At 48.9% G+C, this 17378-nt stretch overlaps 1 protein-coding gene across 3 annotated transcripts in view; it reads right to left on the bottom strand.

The window, feature by feature from the left end:
- Window positions 1-1101: 1101 nt before the first annotated feature.
- The window catches only part of RAI14 (retinoic acid induced 14), a 130088-nt gene continuing 113811 nt past the window's right edge, over window positions 1102-17378 (bottom strand). The window contains exons 11-18 of one of the 3 annotated variants that reach the window (XM_059694973.1): window positions 16669-16755; window positions 15481-15567; window positions 13963-14020; window positions 11315-11433; window positions 7962-9497; window positions 6511-6660; window positions 3555-3620; window positions 1102-2972 (exon numbers count right to left, since the gene is read on the bottom strand). In XM_059694973.1, coding sequence (XP_059550956.1) covers window positions 2895-2972; window positions 3555-3620; window positions 6511-6660; window positions 7962-9497; window positions 11315-11433; window positions 13963-14020; window positions 15481-15567; window positions 16669-16755 — 2181 coding nt within the window. In that variant the 3' untranslated portion in view covers window positions 1102-2894. The remainder of the gene's footprint in view (window positions 2973-3554; window positions 3621-6510; window positions 6661-7961; window positions 9498-11314; window positions 11434-13962; window positions 14021-15480; window positions 15568-16668; window positions 16756-17378) is intronic. The other 2 variants (XM_059694972.1, XM_059694974.1) reach the window with 2 other exon arrangements.

Here is a 17378-nt window from a genome sequence, read left to right on the forward strand (position 1 = left end):
CACCAGCTCCCATGGCTCACGTGTGGCAACAATCTTGTCCTGTCCCAAATATGCCGCCGAGTCCCACGATGCTTGGCAGTTCTCTGCTGAGCTGGGGAACAGAAATCGCTACTCCACATGCCCGGGTCTGTTGTTTTTCCAGCTCACTCTTTGTCCTGCCCGCTAACTTTGCTCAAAAAGTGTCACCCCATCGCTGCTGGATAATGTTTCTGCTGCGGTCAGCACCCGGCGTGCCACAGCTGTGTCGCATGGAGAAAGGCTGTGCTTCAACATGTTGGGGAGCGTGTTCTCCACACAGTGCATCGTGTGTTTATCTTACGGTGGGTGGGGCTCATTGTTAAAAGCTTTGGAGTCCAGCTTAGGCTTATGTATGGAAAACATTGAGGACTCTTAACCAGTGTGAAGAAGAAGGCCACTCTTTCTCACTCGCTGTGATGATGCACACACTACCCCACTGCTTTCCCTCTGCGCTCCTGTATCACAGGGTGAGAGGGAGGGTGAAAATCCTCACGCGTATGCATAGATGTTTACAGATAGGACAGTCATCGCATCGTTGTCAGGGCTGTAAACTACTGGAAGCAGATTAAATGCCCATCAACGAGGAGCTAGTTAAATAAAATATAGCACAATCACACTATGACATATTATGCAACAGTTTAGCAGGGGTGGGGAACGTCTGGCCCACTGGCTGTGTAAGGCCCGGGAAATCATTTGGTCTGGCCCTGCCAAGGCATTAGGATTGAGTTAAATAAATATTTGACCAAATACAGCAGGCTCATTTTTAAGTTGATAATTTTGTATGGCCCTCAAATAATGTTATAAAAATATTCCAAATGGCCCCTTGGCAGAAAAGGGTCCCCCACGCCTGGTTTAAAAGCATGAGCTGTGTGTGCTGGCAGAGAGCAATCTCCAGGACTTTTAAGTGGAAAACTAAGGCCCAGAAGAGGGTGTGAAGTATGCTTCTCCATTTAAAGGGGAAAGTAAAACACACGCCCCCGCGGACACTCCGACTCGGAAGGTCTCAGATCACACGAAAATAGCTGTGGCCTGTGGGGACGGGAACGCAGGGCTGGGAGAAGCAACAAAAAGCAGCAGCAGAGATGCAAAATGGAACAGAAATTTATTTCCGTCATACCTTCAGTACATCACAAAGGCAGAGTGCTACCCTACGGCATACGGCGTTCCCATATCTAACCGGAGTACTTGTAATAAATATGCATCCTGAGACGCGCTAAGAGGCGGCTGTGTCAAGCACCCTGCAGTCTCCCAGTCTCCCACTCCGCAGCGTTCTGTGCGGGGCGCGAGGGGTGTTCCGTGTCTCCGTAAGTGCTGTGACGGAAAGTCCTTTCACATTTCTTTGCAGCGTTTTCGAAATTGCTTAACTATAAACAACTTAGGAAAAGGAACATGGAGCTGGACAGCCGTTTCTGCTTTGCTGGCCTTGGTCGGCATCCAGTGCAGCCAAGCTCCCTCGGCCGGGGCGGCCCTGCGGAGCGGGCCCTGTCGGAGCAGGCCTGCGCTTTTAATTACACACTTGGCAGATTTCTGTTTTCTGTTTCCATCCCTCAGGAAGATCCACGCTGACAGGGAAGTGGCAAGCAAGTTAGAAACGTTTTCTTTTTTTAACCTGAAAGGAAAGAAAGGGAACAGAAACATTTCCCCCCAAAGACCTTTGCCATGCACCCCGATGTTTACCATACCGGGGTTTCTCGTCTCCAAGTTGAAACACGGACTGTTACTAACAGTTCTTCCAGAGATCCTCTCTGGGCTCTGGCAGAGCTGGGCATGCAAAAGTGTTCACCGGGTACAAGGAGGACTCACTCTTCAGAAACGCGCTCCAGTGCTGAGGGTCTGGCAGCTCACACTGATCTTGGAATATATAACTACCTTTTGCTATTGCTGAAAACGTTCAGGAAAAAGTCCTATTTCTAAAAAGTCTTAAGCATGGTTACCTAAAAAATATTTTGTTAATAGCGTCTCATGTGAATTTCACTGACTCAAGGGGTTTAGATATGAAAACATCTTTAAGAGCCAATAAAAATACTGTAGAGAGAAAAAAAAACACACGACTTTTAAAAAATTGAGGTTAAGAACGACGAGGCATTTCTTTTGGCTGTAAACACGCAGTTTACTGTCCCTTGTTGAAACACGACTGTTTGGATTTCCTGAGCTTCGCGGGTAACGGCAGAAGGCAAGTTTGCATAGAGAATTTGCAACACGTCCACGATTTCCTTAAAAACTTTTAAGGGCAGCTTGCTTTTCTTTCTAAGCTTCATGTTTTAGTGAACGGTGCTCATCAAGCTCAGACTGACCAGCCGGTGACGAGCCACCTAAGGCAGATGGGGGGAAAGATGGGATTGAGGGTTTTCAAACCCACAGGACACCGGGTAAAGGGTCCTAGGCAGGCACCGCATCACTAGCGCTGCACTGATCTGCTTAGAAGTCAAATCATGTCTGCGGATTGGAAACCAGAGGCAAAGGGGGGCGGGGGGCTCCCCTGCGCTAGCGGCCCAGCCAGCGTGGAGGAACCCGGCGGCATTCACTGTGCGGAGGTGTCCACAGGTCGCTCAGTGAGGACGGAGCCACACAGCTGGTCAGGCGCCAGGCGGGGGCCCACGCCCCAGCACCAGGCCCGGCTCCTGGGCACGGCCCACCCAGCTCTGGAATCAGAAGCGATGGCAGCGCCTGTCCCCTCTGCTGCTGTTCAGTCTCCCCGCAGTTCTGAGGGGACAGTCTTCTCCCGGGGCCAGTCCTCAGAAGCAGCCTTGCAAGGGCAGAAGCCAGGCCAGGTCCCGGTGCACACCACGAACGAGAACAATGGCAGTGGTCGCCAGCAACCCCGGTCCAACCCCAAGGTGGACAGCGAGGGGCAGTGTCCCGCCGGGGAACCCACGCTACTTCTTCTGGGCCTGGGTCTTACACATGGTAAGGATCTGCTTCAGAACTTTCTGGACATCTTCATCCATCTGGCCCTAGAAGGTCGAACAGAAGACAGTCATTGGAACCTCAGTGAAGTCCTGTCTCACCGAGGGAACGAGATGGCTGGCTGGGATGAAGCCCTGAGCCCCTGATCTTCCCAAGGAATGTTACCCCTAGCAATCCCCACGTTTCTCTAGGGAACTGAGACCGGGAGGGCCCTGCTCTCGAACCCCTAGAGGATGATGAGGCCGAGACTGACAGAGCCCCAGCAAAGGGTGTCTGGGGTCTCCGTAGCACATACGAGCCCAGAGAGCCAAACCAGCAGCAGTGAAAATATGGACAAGCCTCAAACATCAAGCCCGGGCTCCCGATCCTGAGGGTGGGCAGCTGGCGGGTGGGGGAGCGGCAGCTGCGTCCTCCTATTTCTCGAGAAATGCCGAGGTCGCTCTCAGCAGTTAGGACAGGGTTCCCGACACAGAATCCAAAGCCGGGCGGAAGGCATTTGAAAGCTTTCCTAGGTACAGGGTTCTCCTCGGATTCTCATTCGTTCTACTAGTGTGATGACGGGACTTGGGGCAACGTGGACTGCAGTATTTCTTTCAGGCATCCGGGCACTTCGCAGCGCGTTACCATACCTGCACAGCGTACAGAAGATGCATCCTGTAAACCGATATGACCTCCTGGTGTTGCTTCTTGCACTCCTAGGAAGAGGTGATTTTACTTGGTTACAGAGAGCTGTGGCCAAATGCTCCCCAAGCGACTCCCTCCATCCAATGCTCACATAGAAGCTTTTAAATTGTGAGCTCACTGGCTTGTGTGTTTCTGAATACTTGTCAATATTCTCGGGGGGGGGGGGGATCTATTTTATGACTTTGTATGTCAACTCTAGAAGAAAATTCATGTAAGAAGTAGTTATTATAATCCCAAATTTGTTGCATATATATGTGTGTATATATATATATATATATATATATATATATATATATACACACACACACACAAACACACATACATACTTTATGCAAATATACAGATACATTCACACAAGGTAAATAGTGCAAGGAAATATATCAAATGCAAAAAGTAATCATCTCTGAGTGGTTGAATAATTAGCAGTTTATTTTGGGGAACTTTTTTAGAGTTTTTCTACATTTTCTAACTTTTCTACAATAACCAAATATTTTAATTAAACAATATATTCTTTCAAAGGGAGGTATTACCACCCACTCCAGAGCTGGTACCATATACTCCCCGGGAAGCACACTGATCGAGCTGCTGGGGCACCGAGGAGGAGCTGGGGCATCGAGCTCCATGGTCCCTCAGCAGAGCTGCTAATGCTTCTACGTCTCCTTGCGGAGAGATCGTTCCAATTCCTCTCAGCGCCTACTTTAAGGAGCCTCACTTAGCTCTTAGCTCTTCTAAAAAGAGGCCCTTCCTCCTACTTCACGACGGAAACCGAGACTGCTGTAGGTGGATCTCTTCAAAAATCTGCACAAGTCTCCCAATACTCCTTGTTGTCGCCTTCCTATCATCGTTGACATGTGTCCTCCCTACTCAAAGAGAACCCTTCAACCTCAGCCCTTTGACGTTCATGCCATCAGAAGGCGTGCTTGGTATCTCTCTGCTGTTTCCTCCCACCTCTCGGTCGCCTGCACGCAATCATTGATAACTCTCTCTGGTCACTGCCTTCCTTTCCATCCCAGCTTCTGTCAGCAGTGGGTTGACTGCAGCATCTGCATGGAGGAGCCACCTAACCCTGGCCTCCCAGTTCCTCCACCTCAGCTTCAGTGACTTGCTCCTCCTCCTTCCAGCCACTCACTCTCATGGTCATGGCCCTGCCTCTCTTACTGCCTCTGAAATCTCAACCGAGAGAATCCCACCCTCTGACCACCATCTCCTGTCCTTCTAGCAAACCTATCTCAGGCTTCCCCACCTCACACTAGGATTCTTCAGCCCCATCCGACACCTCACTACTCACTCACTTCTCCAGCAGGCAGTGCAGATCTGGCTGCCACGCCACTGGAGGTGTTCTCGCCAAGGCTACCCAGGCCACTAAACGCCACATCTCGGTCCTTGCTGCCTCCTACTCATCCCTTCGAGACTCAGCACGAGCACCACCTTCTGCAGGAAGCCTTTCGAGACTCACCCAGGCTGGGTAAGCACACATTTCTGCTGCCCTCAGCATGTTGGGCGTCTCTCTATTGATGAATGCTGACCACATCAGGAATACGGCAAGCCATATTACATATCAATTGTGAGGGCAGGGGCTGTGTCGTATTCATTTTCATACCATCAGTACCTTGGACAATACCGACACAGAAGAACTCCTTAAACACATGTTGAGTAATTGTAAGAATGCCCGTCGAAACCATGAGCACTTTATCTACCCGTCTGTGAGCATCACTTTCTCAAAAAGTGACCCACCGAACACAGTGGGGGGCATCTTCTTCTCCCCTGCCTGCTCCTCCAGTGCTAGCGCCGGGAGCACAGAACAGCTGGTGTTGGCCTTGGTGGCCAGCCAGACTCAGGACGGCAGAAATCTGAACTCGCCAGTGCATCAACTGTGCCCTAAAGAAATCATAAAAGCCAGGTCCTGTTTGTAACAGGAAGCTAGCGATGGCCCAGGACAGACTAACCCTCGATTTCACATGGGAAACATATACCCTTGTCAACCGAAACCTTAACTGATCCTGCAATAACTAAACAATGGCCCTCCGAAGACGCCCACGTCCTAATCCTAGAGCCTGTTACCTACATGGTAAAGGGACCTAACAGTGTGACTAAGGATTGTGGGATGGAGAGAGAGTATCCTGATTATTTGGGTGCACCTTACATAAATGCGATCACAAGGGTCCTTAAGAGAGAGAGAGCAAGGTCAAAGGTGGGAGAAGGAGATGGGAGGACAGAACCATGGGCTGAAGTGCTGTCCTTTGAAGATGGTGGCATGGACTATGTGCCAAGGAATTCACGTGACCTCTAAAAGCTAGGAAGGGCAAGGAAGTGCATCTCCCCTAGAGCCTCCGGAGGGAACCAGCCCTGCTGACATCCTGACTTTAGTCCAGCCAGACTGATGACCTCCAGAACGTTAAGATAATAAATGTGTGTTGTTCTAAACCAAGTTTGTGCTGCTCTGTCATAGGAAATAGTCATCGGAAACTAATCCAGATATGAGAGGGCTTTCCGGGTGAAAAGGGGGCGGGGCCAAGAAACAGCTTCAGACCCGTAGATACGCAACTACCAGAGATCCTGGCCCCTAGCAAGAAAAGCGCTTGCCGCTGTGAGAGATGGTTATGGCCGTTGCAGAGAAATGGAGAAGGGGCGATAAGCTGGTGGATGGAGGAACAGGCCGACTCCACTGTCCTGCCGGTTCCTCGTCCTCAGAGATACATCCCCCTAACTCACAGCAGATAATGAGTGGAAATTTGACAGTTCCTTCTTTTGCCCTCACCAAAGAGGGCACCAGTGAGTTGCTCCCTGAAGTACACACTCTATTAGGCTGGGACTCTGGCCATGCCCACCTGCCCTCCCAGTGGAGTAGGCATGCAGTCCGCCTCGCCCTCCACCCCACCAGGCGGGGGCAAGCCCACTCACAGCCAGCTGGGTCTGGAGCTGCTTGACCTGCTGCTGCAGCCCGTCCAGCTGCTGGCTCTGCCTCTTGGAGGAGCTCGCCGAGTAGGACAGCTGCGAGAGGCTGTTCAGGGCCTCCTTCAGCTTGGTGACTTCCTTCGACATCTCGTTTATCTAGTGAAAAAGGAAAGCTATTACCAACAGGCAGGAACGTGCCTACAGAAGCAAAATTCCAGGTATTCCTACGCCTTGAACACTGTTAGCCTCCAGGACTTGAGACTCTGGAACAATTCCTTTTATACATTTCAAAGAAAACCCATAAAATGAAACACATAACAAAATCAGACAAACCCACGAGGCCTTCTAAGGCCATGATATTCAAACTAGAGGCTCAGTGCACGATTTCATGCATGGGTGGGGTCTGGCCAGCCAAGCCCGGGGAGGGGATGCGGGAGGTTGGCCGGCCAGGGGGAGGGGCTGCGGGCCATTGGCCGGCTGGCCCCACCCTCTGGTTGAACTCCCAGTCAAACTCCTGGTAGAGGGGACTATTTGCATGTTAGCCTTTTATTATATAGGATAAGGGCCCCCAATTAAACACTGTGTTTTGATGCATAAAGATAAACACTATAACACTGATTTCCCTTTCTTGTTTTTTCTGAACAGAAACAGGATTTTAGGCATTCTTTCTTTGCTGGCATGGGCGATTAGGAATAAGTTATAGAAACCCTGATATTTCTGGACATCTTGTCTTAAACACAACTCTCCCTCCCCTCCTTCTCCCACCTCCCTGCCCCCTTGGCTCTGGGAGCTCGTTGGAAGTATCCATCATCATAAAGGAATAAATGATCACCAGTGCTCTAGTCCATGCCACTCAGAGCATCCGGCCCAGGGGACTGGCAGCAAAGCAGATTTGGCACAGAACCATCCTCCGCTCCGCTCTCCCCTCTTCCTCAGGCCACGCCCAGTCCATCTCTCATCACCCGCACCCCACATTCCTCCCCAGCTCCCCTCCCATGCACGGGTGAAAATGAGGGCCAGGAAAGGCAATTTTTATACTGACTCGGGAAAGCCCATGGGGCTTAGGGAAGCGGGATTAAGTCTGGAAGTATTTGGGTTCCATATGACAGAGGAATCTGTCTGGATGCCAAGAGTTCAAGTTCAAGATCGGTCACAAGTGCTTTTCAGTTTGTGGGGTGACTTCTGAGCCCTGACACTTGGCAGAGCTTCTGTAAAGTCATTTCACAAGAAAAATTATGCACCACATATGTGAAAATGCTTTACGATAAGGGAAGTGTCGCTCTTTTAAATAAATGTCTAACCTACTACTCTAATGTGGCTTTGGGGACAGAGGGATTCGTGTGCCGGGCCTCTGGGCGTTCGCAGCAAGTTAGTGTGAACAAATGGTAAACATGCGAACCGACAGAAGGTCCCAGGGCTCACTAGCTAGAAGCTCAACAGCAAGGGCCCTCGCCCACCTTCCTGTCTTTGTCCTCCTCCAGCCGCGAAGAGCTCTCCGAGTGCCGCCTCAGCTCCGCCAGCTCCTCCTGCGCACGCTGCGACTTCTGCAGGAGCTCCCCGGCTTCTTGCTCTTTGGATCGCAAGAGGGTCTGAAGCGTCTCCTTTTCCCTTTTCAACTGGGAGGCCTCACTTCTAACCTGGGCGACCTCCGACTGGGCCTTCTCTTTCTCTTTCGCGGAATCCTTTAATTTCGAGGCCAACGCGCTCACTTCACTCTCCAGCGACGCCTGGAGCTTTTCGTAGGCGGCCCGGGGCACCATGGCCTCGGTCAGCGCCGCCTTCTCTTCCACCAGCTGCTTCTCCAGCCTGGCCACCTCCACCTCCCTGCTGGCCAGGAGCTCCTGGAGACCGCCGAGCTTCGCCTCCATCTCCTTGGCGGCCGTCCGCAGCGTGGTGATCACCTGCAAGTGCTCGGCGATGGACACGGAGTTCTCCTTCTGGGCGTCGGCCAGCTGTTTGAGCTGAGCCAGCTCCTGCACCGCCTTCGCATACTGCGACTTCATCTCGGACAGCGCCGCCTCCGCCTGGGCCCTGGCCAGGCCGGCCACCTGCATCAGTTTCTCGTGCTCCGCTTTGTGGACGTACTCGGCGGTGACGTCTTCCAGAGACTTCCTCTTCCGGTAGTCCTCCAGCTCGGCCTGCGCCTCCTTGTACAGCTGGGACAGCTCGCTCACCTGCTTGTTGAGCTCATCGATCATCCTGTGCATGGCCTCTTTCATGTCCCCGGCGTCATCGCCGGGCTCCTGCGCCGCCTGACTCTTCAGAGCATCTTTCAGTTGCAAGATTTCTTCTTGGGCCTCCTGGTATTTCTCGAGCAGAAACGCTTTCTCCTTGTTCATGTTCTCAATAACAGAGCAATAGGAACTTTTCATTGCCTCGTACTCTTCCGTGGGCGGCTGATCCCCCGCCCCCTTCTCCCTCTCGGCCAGTTTCTCCTCTAACTCCCTCACTTTCTCCTTGTTCCGCTCACTGTCTTCCAGGGCCTTCTGGAGGTCCTGCCTCAGCGCCCGTACCGCCTCCTCGGGGACCCTCGGCTCCCGGAGGTGAGAGTAAGACTCGGCGCTCTCGGGCGACACGAGGCCCAGCTTCATCTGCTTCTGCACGCTCAGGACTTCCTTCATCGCCTCCTCGTACTTGCTCTGAGTTTCTTTCAGTTTCTGGCTGAGGTCGGAGCCGTTCTCGGAAATCTCGGCGTTGTTCAAGCGCACGGGCTCTGGGCTCCGGGACTGGAGCTCGGCCTGCAGCTGCCGCCTCTCTGCCTCGGAGCTCTCCAGTCGCTTCTGCAGGTCCTGCAAGACCTCCTGCAGCTGCTGAAGCCTGACATCGCAGTCGACTGGGGGTGTGCTCAGGGCATGGGCAGAGGCCGGTGGAGGGGATCTGGAGTTGGGGGGAGAGGTTTCACTAGGTTTCCCGAGAGACGGGGCCAAGTCAGTGTGAGTGGAATGGAAGGAGTCAAAGCTCAGGTCCGCTTCTGCCTCTTTGGGGGTTTTGGCCTAAAAAAAGAAAAAGCAAGAATAATGAAATGGCACCCAAAGTGCGGTTAGGAGAGCAAGCACCTACAAGGAGAGCACACACCCAGAACCTACGTAGGGGCGAGCAGCGGGATCGTCTTGTGGGTGTACTCTCGCCTCATGAAAAAATATCACCTGAGACCCAGGAGTCAGATTACCGACACTAAGCCTACTCTGTGTTCTATTCGAACAGATTTTTAGCGCCACTTGAAAGACAGTAGATTTGTTTTGGCTGCAAAGCCTCTGGCTCAAAATTTCCCTTTATTTCTCATATTATTTATGCTGAAATGGGCAATGAATGGGCTTAGTACAGTTACTTCTTAAATTGCTAAATGATCAACTTTACTAAATGAATGGCTAATCACGTCTTTACACTTATCTATCTATATATATATATAATTTGTCATATTATATATTCACTAGAGGCCCGGTGCACAAAAATTTGTGCACTCGGGGTGGGGAGAGGAGGTCCCTCAGCCCAGCCTGTGCCCTCTCGCAGTCTGGGACCCCTTGGGAGATAATGCCCTGCTGGCTTAGGCCTGCTCCCAGGTGGCAGAAGGCAGGCCCAATCCCTAGGTGTAGCCCCTGGTCGGGCTCAGAGCAGGGCCGATTGGGGGGTTGGGGCACCGCCCCCTGTCACACTCAAGGCAGGGTCGATAGGGAGGTTGCGGCGCCACCCCCTGTCACACACAGAGCAGGGCCGATCAGAGGGTTGGGGCTCCACACCCTATCACACCCAGAGCCCGCAGGGCGATCAGGGGTTTGGTCGCTGCCCCCTGTCACACTGATCCCAGTGCTGGGAGGCCTCGCTGCTCAGCTGATCCAGGGGCCAGGACGCCTCTTGGCTGCGCTGATCCCGGGGCCAGGACGCCTCTCGGCTCCGCTGATCTGGGGGTCCTGAGGCCTCGAGGCTCTGTTGATCCCGGCCGGGAGGCCTCTCGGCTCCGCTGATAACCGGGGCTGGGAGGCTTCTCAGCTCTGCTGATAACCGGGGTCCTGAGGCCTCGCAGCTCCTCTGATCCTGGGGCCAGGATGCCTCTCGGCTCCGCTGATCCAGGGGCCAGGAGGCCTCTCAGCTCCGCTGATCCCGGGGCCGGGAGGTCTCTCGGCTCCGCTGATAACCAGGACCGGGAGGCCTCTCGGCTCCGCTGATCGGGGGCTGGGAGGCCTTGCAGCTCCGCTGATCCCGGGCGGGAGGCCTGTCGGCTACACTAATCTCGGGTCCCTGAGGCCTCTCTGCCCTGCCGCTTCAGGGCTGCTTGGCTTCGCTCTGCTTGGAGCCTGAGTATGCAAATTAACCGCCATCTTTTAGCTTCTATAATTGAAACATTGTATCTTTTGGAGTTGTTGCTTCAGGAGCTCAGAGCCCCACAGCTGCAGACGGGGAACCTTGGCTTCCTCCATCGCTGGGGCAACCAAGCCTCCCGTTCTCAGCTGCCTGGCTGCCAGCCGCCATCTTGGCTGACAGTTAATTTGCATGTCTCGCTGATTAGCCAATGGGAAGGGTAGCGGTCGTACGCCAATTACCATGTTTCTCTTTTATTAGTGTAGGTACTATGTATATAATTATAGATAATTTACCAATTTAGAAACTTACAGAAATAGGGCTAATGAATAATTCTTTCAAAAAAGAAATAACTTGGAACTACAAAGGCTTAGATCTATATAGTTGAGGCTAACTATATTAAAAAAGAAGAAACTAATGTAGATGTTTAAAATAAAATATCATCTGACTAACCCTGAAAAACCCAGTATCTTAACCCAACAGAATAGTCTGTGGTGGTGATGGATCTACCTACCTGCAATTTATCTTGTAATTCCTTATTGTGTAGAGTTAGAGATGCAACTTTTGCTTGTAATAGGACAAGAATATCTGGTTGGTCAGCTTCAGAACTGATATCCAATAAGCTATCAGCACCTGGAGAAAGAGAAAGGCAATGCAAACTAATATTTAAAAATTAAACAGTTATTTCTTTGGCCTCTAACAAACCCCCTTCCTGCCCAATCCAGTTCTTCTTCCTGGTCCTGACTAAGAATGAGAGTCCCATCAGCTGGATAAGTAAACAGCAATTCTTGGTCCTGGGTTTCCTTACTGGGGTATCCCCAGCACAACCCTAGATGCCTGGATGCACAGCACCTCACCTGAAAATTGATGGATTTGATCATGCATTTTCCCATTCACTCGATTTAGGATAGCTTGGCTGCTTTTTGTCCCTCCCATATTTAATGAGCCCCATTTCTGTGAGTCCTTTTAGAAACACCTCTGGAAGATGGCTCACTTCTTAACCCCACCGCCATTACACAGGTTCAGCCGTTATCAGCTACTTTGAAACTTTGCAAACAGCTTCCAATAAATGTCTCTCTCTCCCCCCTCGCCCTAGTAAAAATGTAGCCTGCACACCACTGTCCCACTAATCTCCCTAAAATATGCTTTGATCGGGCCATTCCTTCGGGTCAAGTGCTTTAACTGCTCTCCCTCCAAATCTTCAAATCCCTTTATCTACATTAAGACCGCTATGATCTGGCCCCAATCTACTGTGTCAGGTTTATGACTCATGATTTCTTCCTCTGGTACCCCATACTCCTCAGATTCAAGGTTCCCATCAGACCCTCTATATTCTCAACACAAGGCTGCTTCTTTAACGTTTCATCCATACGACCGCCCTTGCAACATCTCTTTGGTTAGATAACTCTTCAGCATCCTTCAGGAGAGCCATGTCAAACTCTGCCCCCTCCACAAAGTATCTGCTGACCACTGCAGCATGATACAGTCTTCCCCAAATCCGCAGTAAACACCGTGGGCAAGCCACAACTTGGAGACATCCTACTGACCATCACGCTGCAATAGCATCGAAAGCAATGCCACTCACTGTGCTCACTGACGGAGACAAGGAACTTGCTCCAGGATATAATTCAATGTACCGCTTTCTTCACCTGGAAAGTCTTCTTATGAAAAAACTGTCAGCCGGACAAAACAGTATGCCTAGTGATATGGCTGATGACTGTCTGGTGCAGATTCCTTATGTTTATCGTGCAATGGCAGCAGTTGATAGGCTGATCGGAATAGCACTGATCTAAATGTTTTCCTGTTATTTAAAAATTTTTCACAGCCATTTAATGCCACGCAAAAGCTTTTCTCTTCATTTGAAAAGATACAAACTGACATTTCTTCATAGATACGCTTACTTCTGACGTCTAGTGCCCAACCTGCAGCTTTATGACATGCAGTCACGTGAGCATGGAATGAATCAGGGGATTGGGAGCAGGATTGTAATTCTAAGCAACAGAAATCACCTCTAAGATACAATGGATGAGTTTTAAAGTGTCCAATGTAACAACTGTTACAGTGATGTTAACATTGGTCTCTACTAGGAATAAGAAAGTTAATATTTATAAATTCTACATGTTTTTTAATTGATTTGAGAGAGAGGAAGAGAGAGAGAAAGAAACATGAATGTGAGAGAGAAACATCAGCCGGCTGCCTCCTGCCCACCCCCGGCTGGGGATCGAGCCCCAAACCCAGGCAAGTGTCCTGACCGGGAATGGAACCGGCGACCCCTCTGGTGCACAGGACGATGCTCAACCAACAGAGCCGCACCGCCCAGGGCCAATATTTCTCCTCTGTATGTTAAAGGCTCCAAACACATGAAATGCTAAGACTAAGAAACTGAATACTAGAGCAAAAAAGGACCTTTGCAATAATCTATATTTTAAGCTGATTCTAAAGGAACTACACTACATTCTTAGAGGACAAACCCGCAGGATGGACTCAACGCCATGAACGAAACCCTGACCCGATGAAGACAATCCGATTGTGTGGTTTCATCAGCACACCGTTTTGTGTGTGGCCGACACCGGGGGCTGGGCTGGCTCTCCCTTCAGGAAACCACCTGCTGCTCACCTCCCAGGAGAGCTGCCAGCTTGCAGCCCACGGACCTCATCTCAAAGCAACCGCTTCAATACGCAACATAGAATAGGCAGCTACAGTAATTTAAGGACTTGTTTTGTGACAGAACGAATAACAAGATCTGGCAGCAGGTCTCGCAAGGCTACGATTTCTAGCAGGTACTGAGAATGCTATTTCATGCAGCTGTAACAACAGCCAGGTGAGAGGACGCGACCTGCGAAAGCTCTTGGTGTCAAAGTCCCTGGTCAGCCTATGCCACTTGGGTTACTGTCTATGATCATAATTGAAGGAAGTGCTAAAACTTATTTTGGGACAAATGACAACAAAGATACATTTTTTTTTTGCATCCGGGCTCTGAGACGCCTTAAAATCCAGGTGAAGGTGCCTGAGGTACAGCAGGCATGAGCCATGTGGCAGTGGCAGCTCTGGGGGGGGCACACCGGGGTTCTCCGGCCTCCCACACAGAGGAGCCCGCTTGGCCTCTGCGCTCATGGGACAGAGACGAGTCAAAAGGACAGAGGCAGATGCCTCCCAGCTTACCTGTAGTGCTGTCACTCAGTCTGTCTTTGTTTTCCCGTATGGAGCTGATCTCGGCCTGCTAGAACACAAAGATGACTTACAAGAATATTCCTGAATGTAAGGTCCCGCAGAGGAATCAAGCAAAATTTCCTCCCTGGTGTTATCTTACTAGAAAAACAGTGACAACATCTCAAGAAAAGAAGGTATACTGGTAAACATTTGGGTGTAAGATTTTTTTGAGACATACATTTTAGTTTCTCATCGGTAAACATCTAGGAGTGGATGGCTAGATCATATGTTGAACTTTAAAAAAAACCTGTGTCAAACATTTTCCCAAATAGTTGTACCATTTGACATTTCCACCAAGAGCATCAGAGGTCTGATTCTCCTTCGTCGTCACCAACAATTGGTTTTTTTAACCTCTTTAAATTTTAGCCGTCATAACTGGTGTCACTTTTTATTTTCTTATGTTTTTTAAAGGTCTTTATGCACTCAATTTCAAAAAATAACAATTGTGCTATTATTGCCTCGTTGGAGCCATAAGCATATGAGAAGGTATTAGGGTATCAACTGTAAGATTGTAACTTCCTTGCCTTGCATATGTATTCATCTTAAGAGTTTACTAGTAAAATCTAGTTAAAGTGAGGGAAATGATGGGTTGATAGAATATTTTTCAGATCAAAGTGCTTCCAAGTTAAAAGAAAATTTACCTTTAGTAACTCTTAAATGGGGGAAATAAATATACAATTAAACCACTGAAATTTCATTTTAACATTAATAAACTACTTTCTTCCCAAGTGCAATTTCCTAGTGATTATTAGGTAAATAGATATTAAATACCCTCCCATTCCTAAAAATAATTTCCAACCACAAGTCTACAGAACCAGGTGGAATAAAACCTAGCGGATTTTTAAAATTTTTCTAAAATAAATATGTTACTATTATAGTCAGGAAAAAAGATTAATTAAAAACATACAATTACTTCTCAGTAAGACATCAGAGAACAACGTAACTTTTCATTTGATTGGCATTATATCAACTCAGTTTAGTAAGACTAGCCCTAACTGGTTTGGCTCAGTGGATAGCGCGTCGGCCTGCGAACTGAAGGGTCCCAGGTTCGATTCCCATCAAGGGCATGTACCTTGGTTGCGTGCACATCCCCAGTGGGGGTTGTGTAGGAGGCAGCTAATGCATGTTTCTCTCTCATCGATGTTTCTGTCTATCCCTCTCCCTTCCTCTCTGTAAAATAATTCAATAAAATATATTTTAAAAAAAAGACGACTGGTTGTCAGGTAAGCTTCACCTTTGTCCCTTTTTATTGAATGAAGAAATTAATTATTAGCTAATGAATGTGATGTACTCATCCTATTCTTTTGGGATGGAGTCCACGCCAGGAAAATAACCAAGGGTGCTTCAGGATGAGAAATTTGTAAACCACCCCGAGAAGTAATTCTGTTTTGCCCAGTGTCGCATAACTTAAACCAAACCTACTATGTTTCATACAATTCAGTAGCCAAATTGAACACAGGAAGGAAATACCTTGAAGGGTGGGTCAGCAAAAAATGCTGATTCCTTTCCCGAAATTGGTGTTGAAGTTATTGATCTTGGGGAAGACACATCACTCAACTAAAAAGAGAAAATGAAAACCACTGGTGAAGGCTTCTTCAAAGTCTTTTCTCCACCAGTGTCAGAATTTCAGCAATGCAAACACATCGAACAGTAATTCTCAGGTTCAATTATTTGGGGGGCGGGGGGGTAACAGATCTTCAGTGCGACTCAGAAACCTCAAATACTTTCTGAAAATTTGCAGGACATAGCTAAACGGCTTCGCTCCTATATGTACTAGAATCAATTTTAAAAACCAATGACTTATATGGCAGGTTGAGAACATTATTAATGAACATGCTAACATAGTTAAAATTACTTCTCAGATGAGATACTGCCCTCAACTATTTGAATATAGATTATTCTTTTTATGGCCCATGATTCTTTTAATAACAAACCCAGCCTGCTTTTATTGCCATTTCAAAGACATCTGCGCTTTCTCCTCTCTGCAGTAGTCACTATAACCAGAAATGAAAGCTGCTTTTAAGTCAACCTTAAATGTAATTAGAAAGGCAAACAGAATTTAACAGTGTTTTCAGAAACCGACTACAATTCATTTTTAACTAACTGCTTCACCAGCTACCCGTTCTCCTGCCCTTCACACTAGGGCTTGAGGGCCCAAAGGAACTGAACTTGTCAACTTCAGGAAAAAGTCTCCGTCATAAAGACGTTGAGAAATTTCCTTGAGGCTTAAAAAAAAGGTACTGTTCGCCTGGCCAGTGTGGCTCCGTGGTTGAGCGTTGACCTATGAACCAGGAGGTCCCAGTTCCATTCGGTCGGGGCACATGCCCGGGTTGTGGGCTCGATCCCCAGTAGGGTGCGTGCAGGAGGCAGCCGATCAATGAGTCTCTCATCACTGATCTTTCTCTCTCTCTCCTCCTCCCTTCCTCTCTGAAATACATAAAAACATATTTAAAAAATAGATACGGCTCAACTTTTCCGTTTTGAAATAAGAATCAACCTTATTTCCATTCTAATCATTAAAATCCTCCAGATCACAATTTGTACAGAAAAATCTCCCATGTGCGCTGAAGGCTCAACTCTAAAACATTCTTTTTGGCGACACACAGAACAAGACGGCGCCTCTGCCGGTGCGAGTTCCCCGGGCTGCGTGGTGTTTACCTGGGCAGGACTGATAGGAGGTGGTGGAGCTTTGCGTTTTTTTGGAGTTCCACTTCTCTCTGAGCTTATTTTAGACACTTGGTCATGCTGAAAGTTGTCACAGGCCAGAGAACGGAGGCGGGTTAGTGAGGTTAGTAAAGTCTGAGCACACAGCTTCATCAAACAGGCACAAACACCTCCACAGGTCATGCATTTCTCACGGTATCGAGATCAGAAATCTGCTCCCCACATACAAGTAAGGGATGTGCATGCTCACAGTTTCTCTCGGCAGCCCATGCTTTAATAGCAAGAACATAAAAACACAAGACGAAATCAGCTGACGGTGGTGTGGAAACTGGGGGAGAGGAGGGTGAGGAGCTGTGGGCCACCGTTTAGAACCCAGGATACAGTCAGTCTAGCTTTCGTCCCCCGCTCCGCGTCACTTCCACTCCTTTCCTCACAGAATGTAAACACAGGGGAAGGGAGAACCTCATCTCTAAAGGTTCTGGATGAATAAGTGACACAGTTAGTGCCAAATACATTCAGTACTGAGTTTTGTGTTTTATAATCTTTTCAAAAACTCTGATGTGTAAATAAACAGCCAAAGATACATCTCGTTAATAATAAACAATAGTGGCTATGCTTTTAGAAAAAACTCCAAAATATCAGGGCAAATTTCTCAATTTCGGTGTAACACTAATGACATTTTTAAGCAGCCCCAATGAAAAGGA

Source organism: Myotis daubentonii, chromosome 4 (assembly GCF_963259705.1).
Source record: "Myotis daubentonii chromosome 4, mMyoDau2.1, whole genome shotgun sequence".
Lineage (NCBI taxonomy): Eukaryota > Metazoa > Chordata > Mammalia > Chiroptera > Vespertilionidae > Myotis > Myotis daubentonii.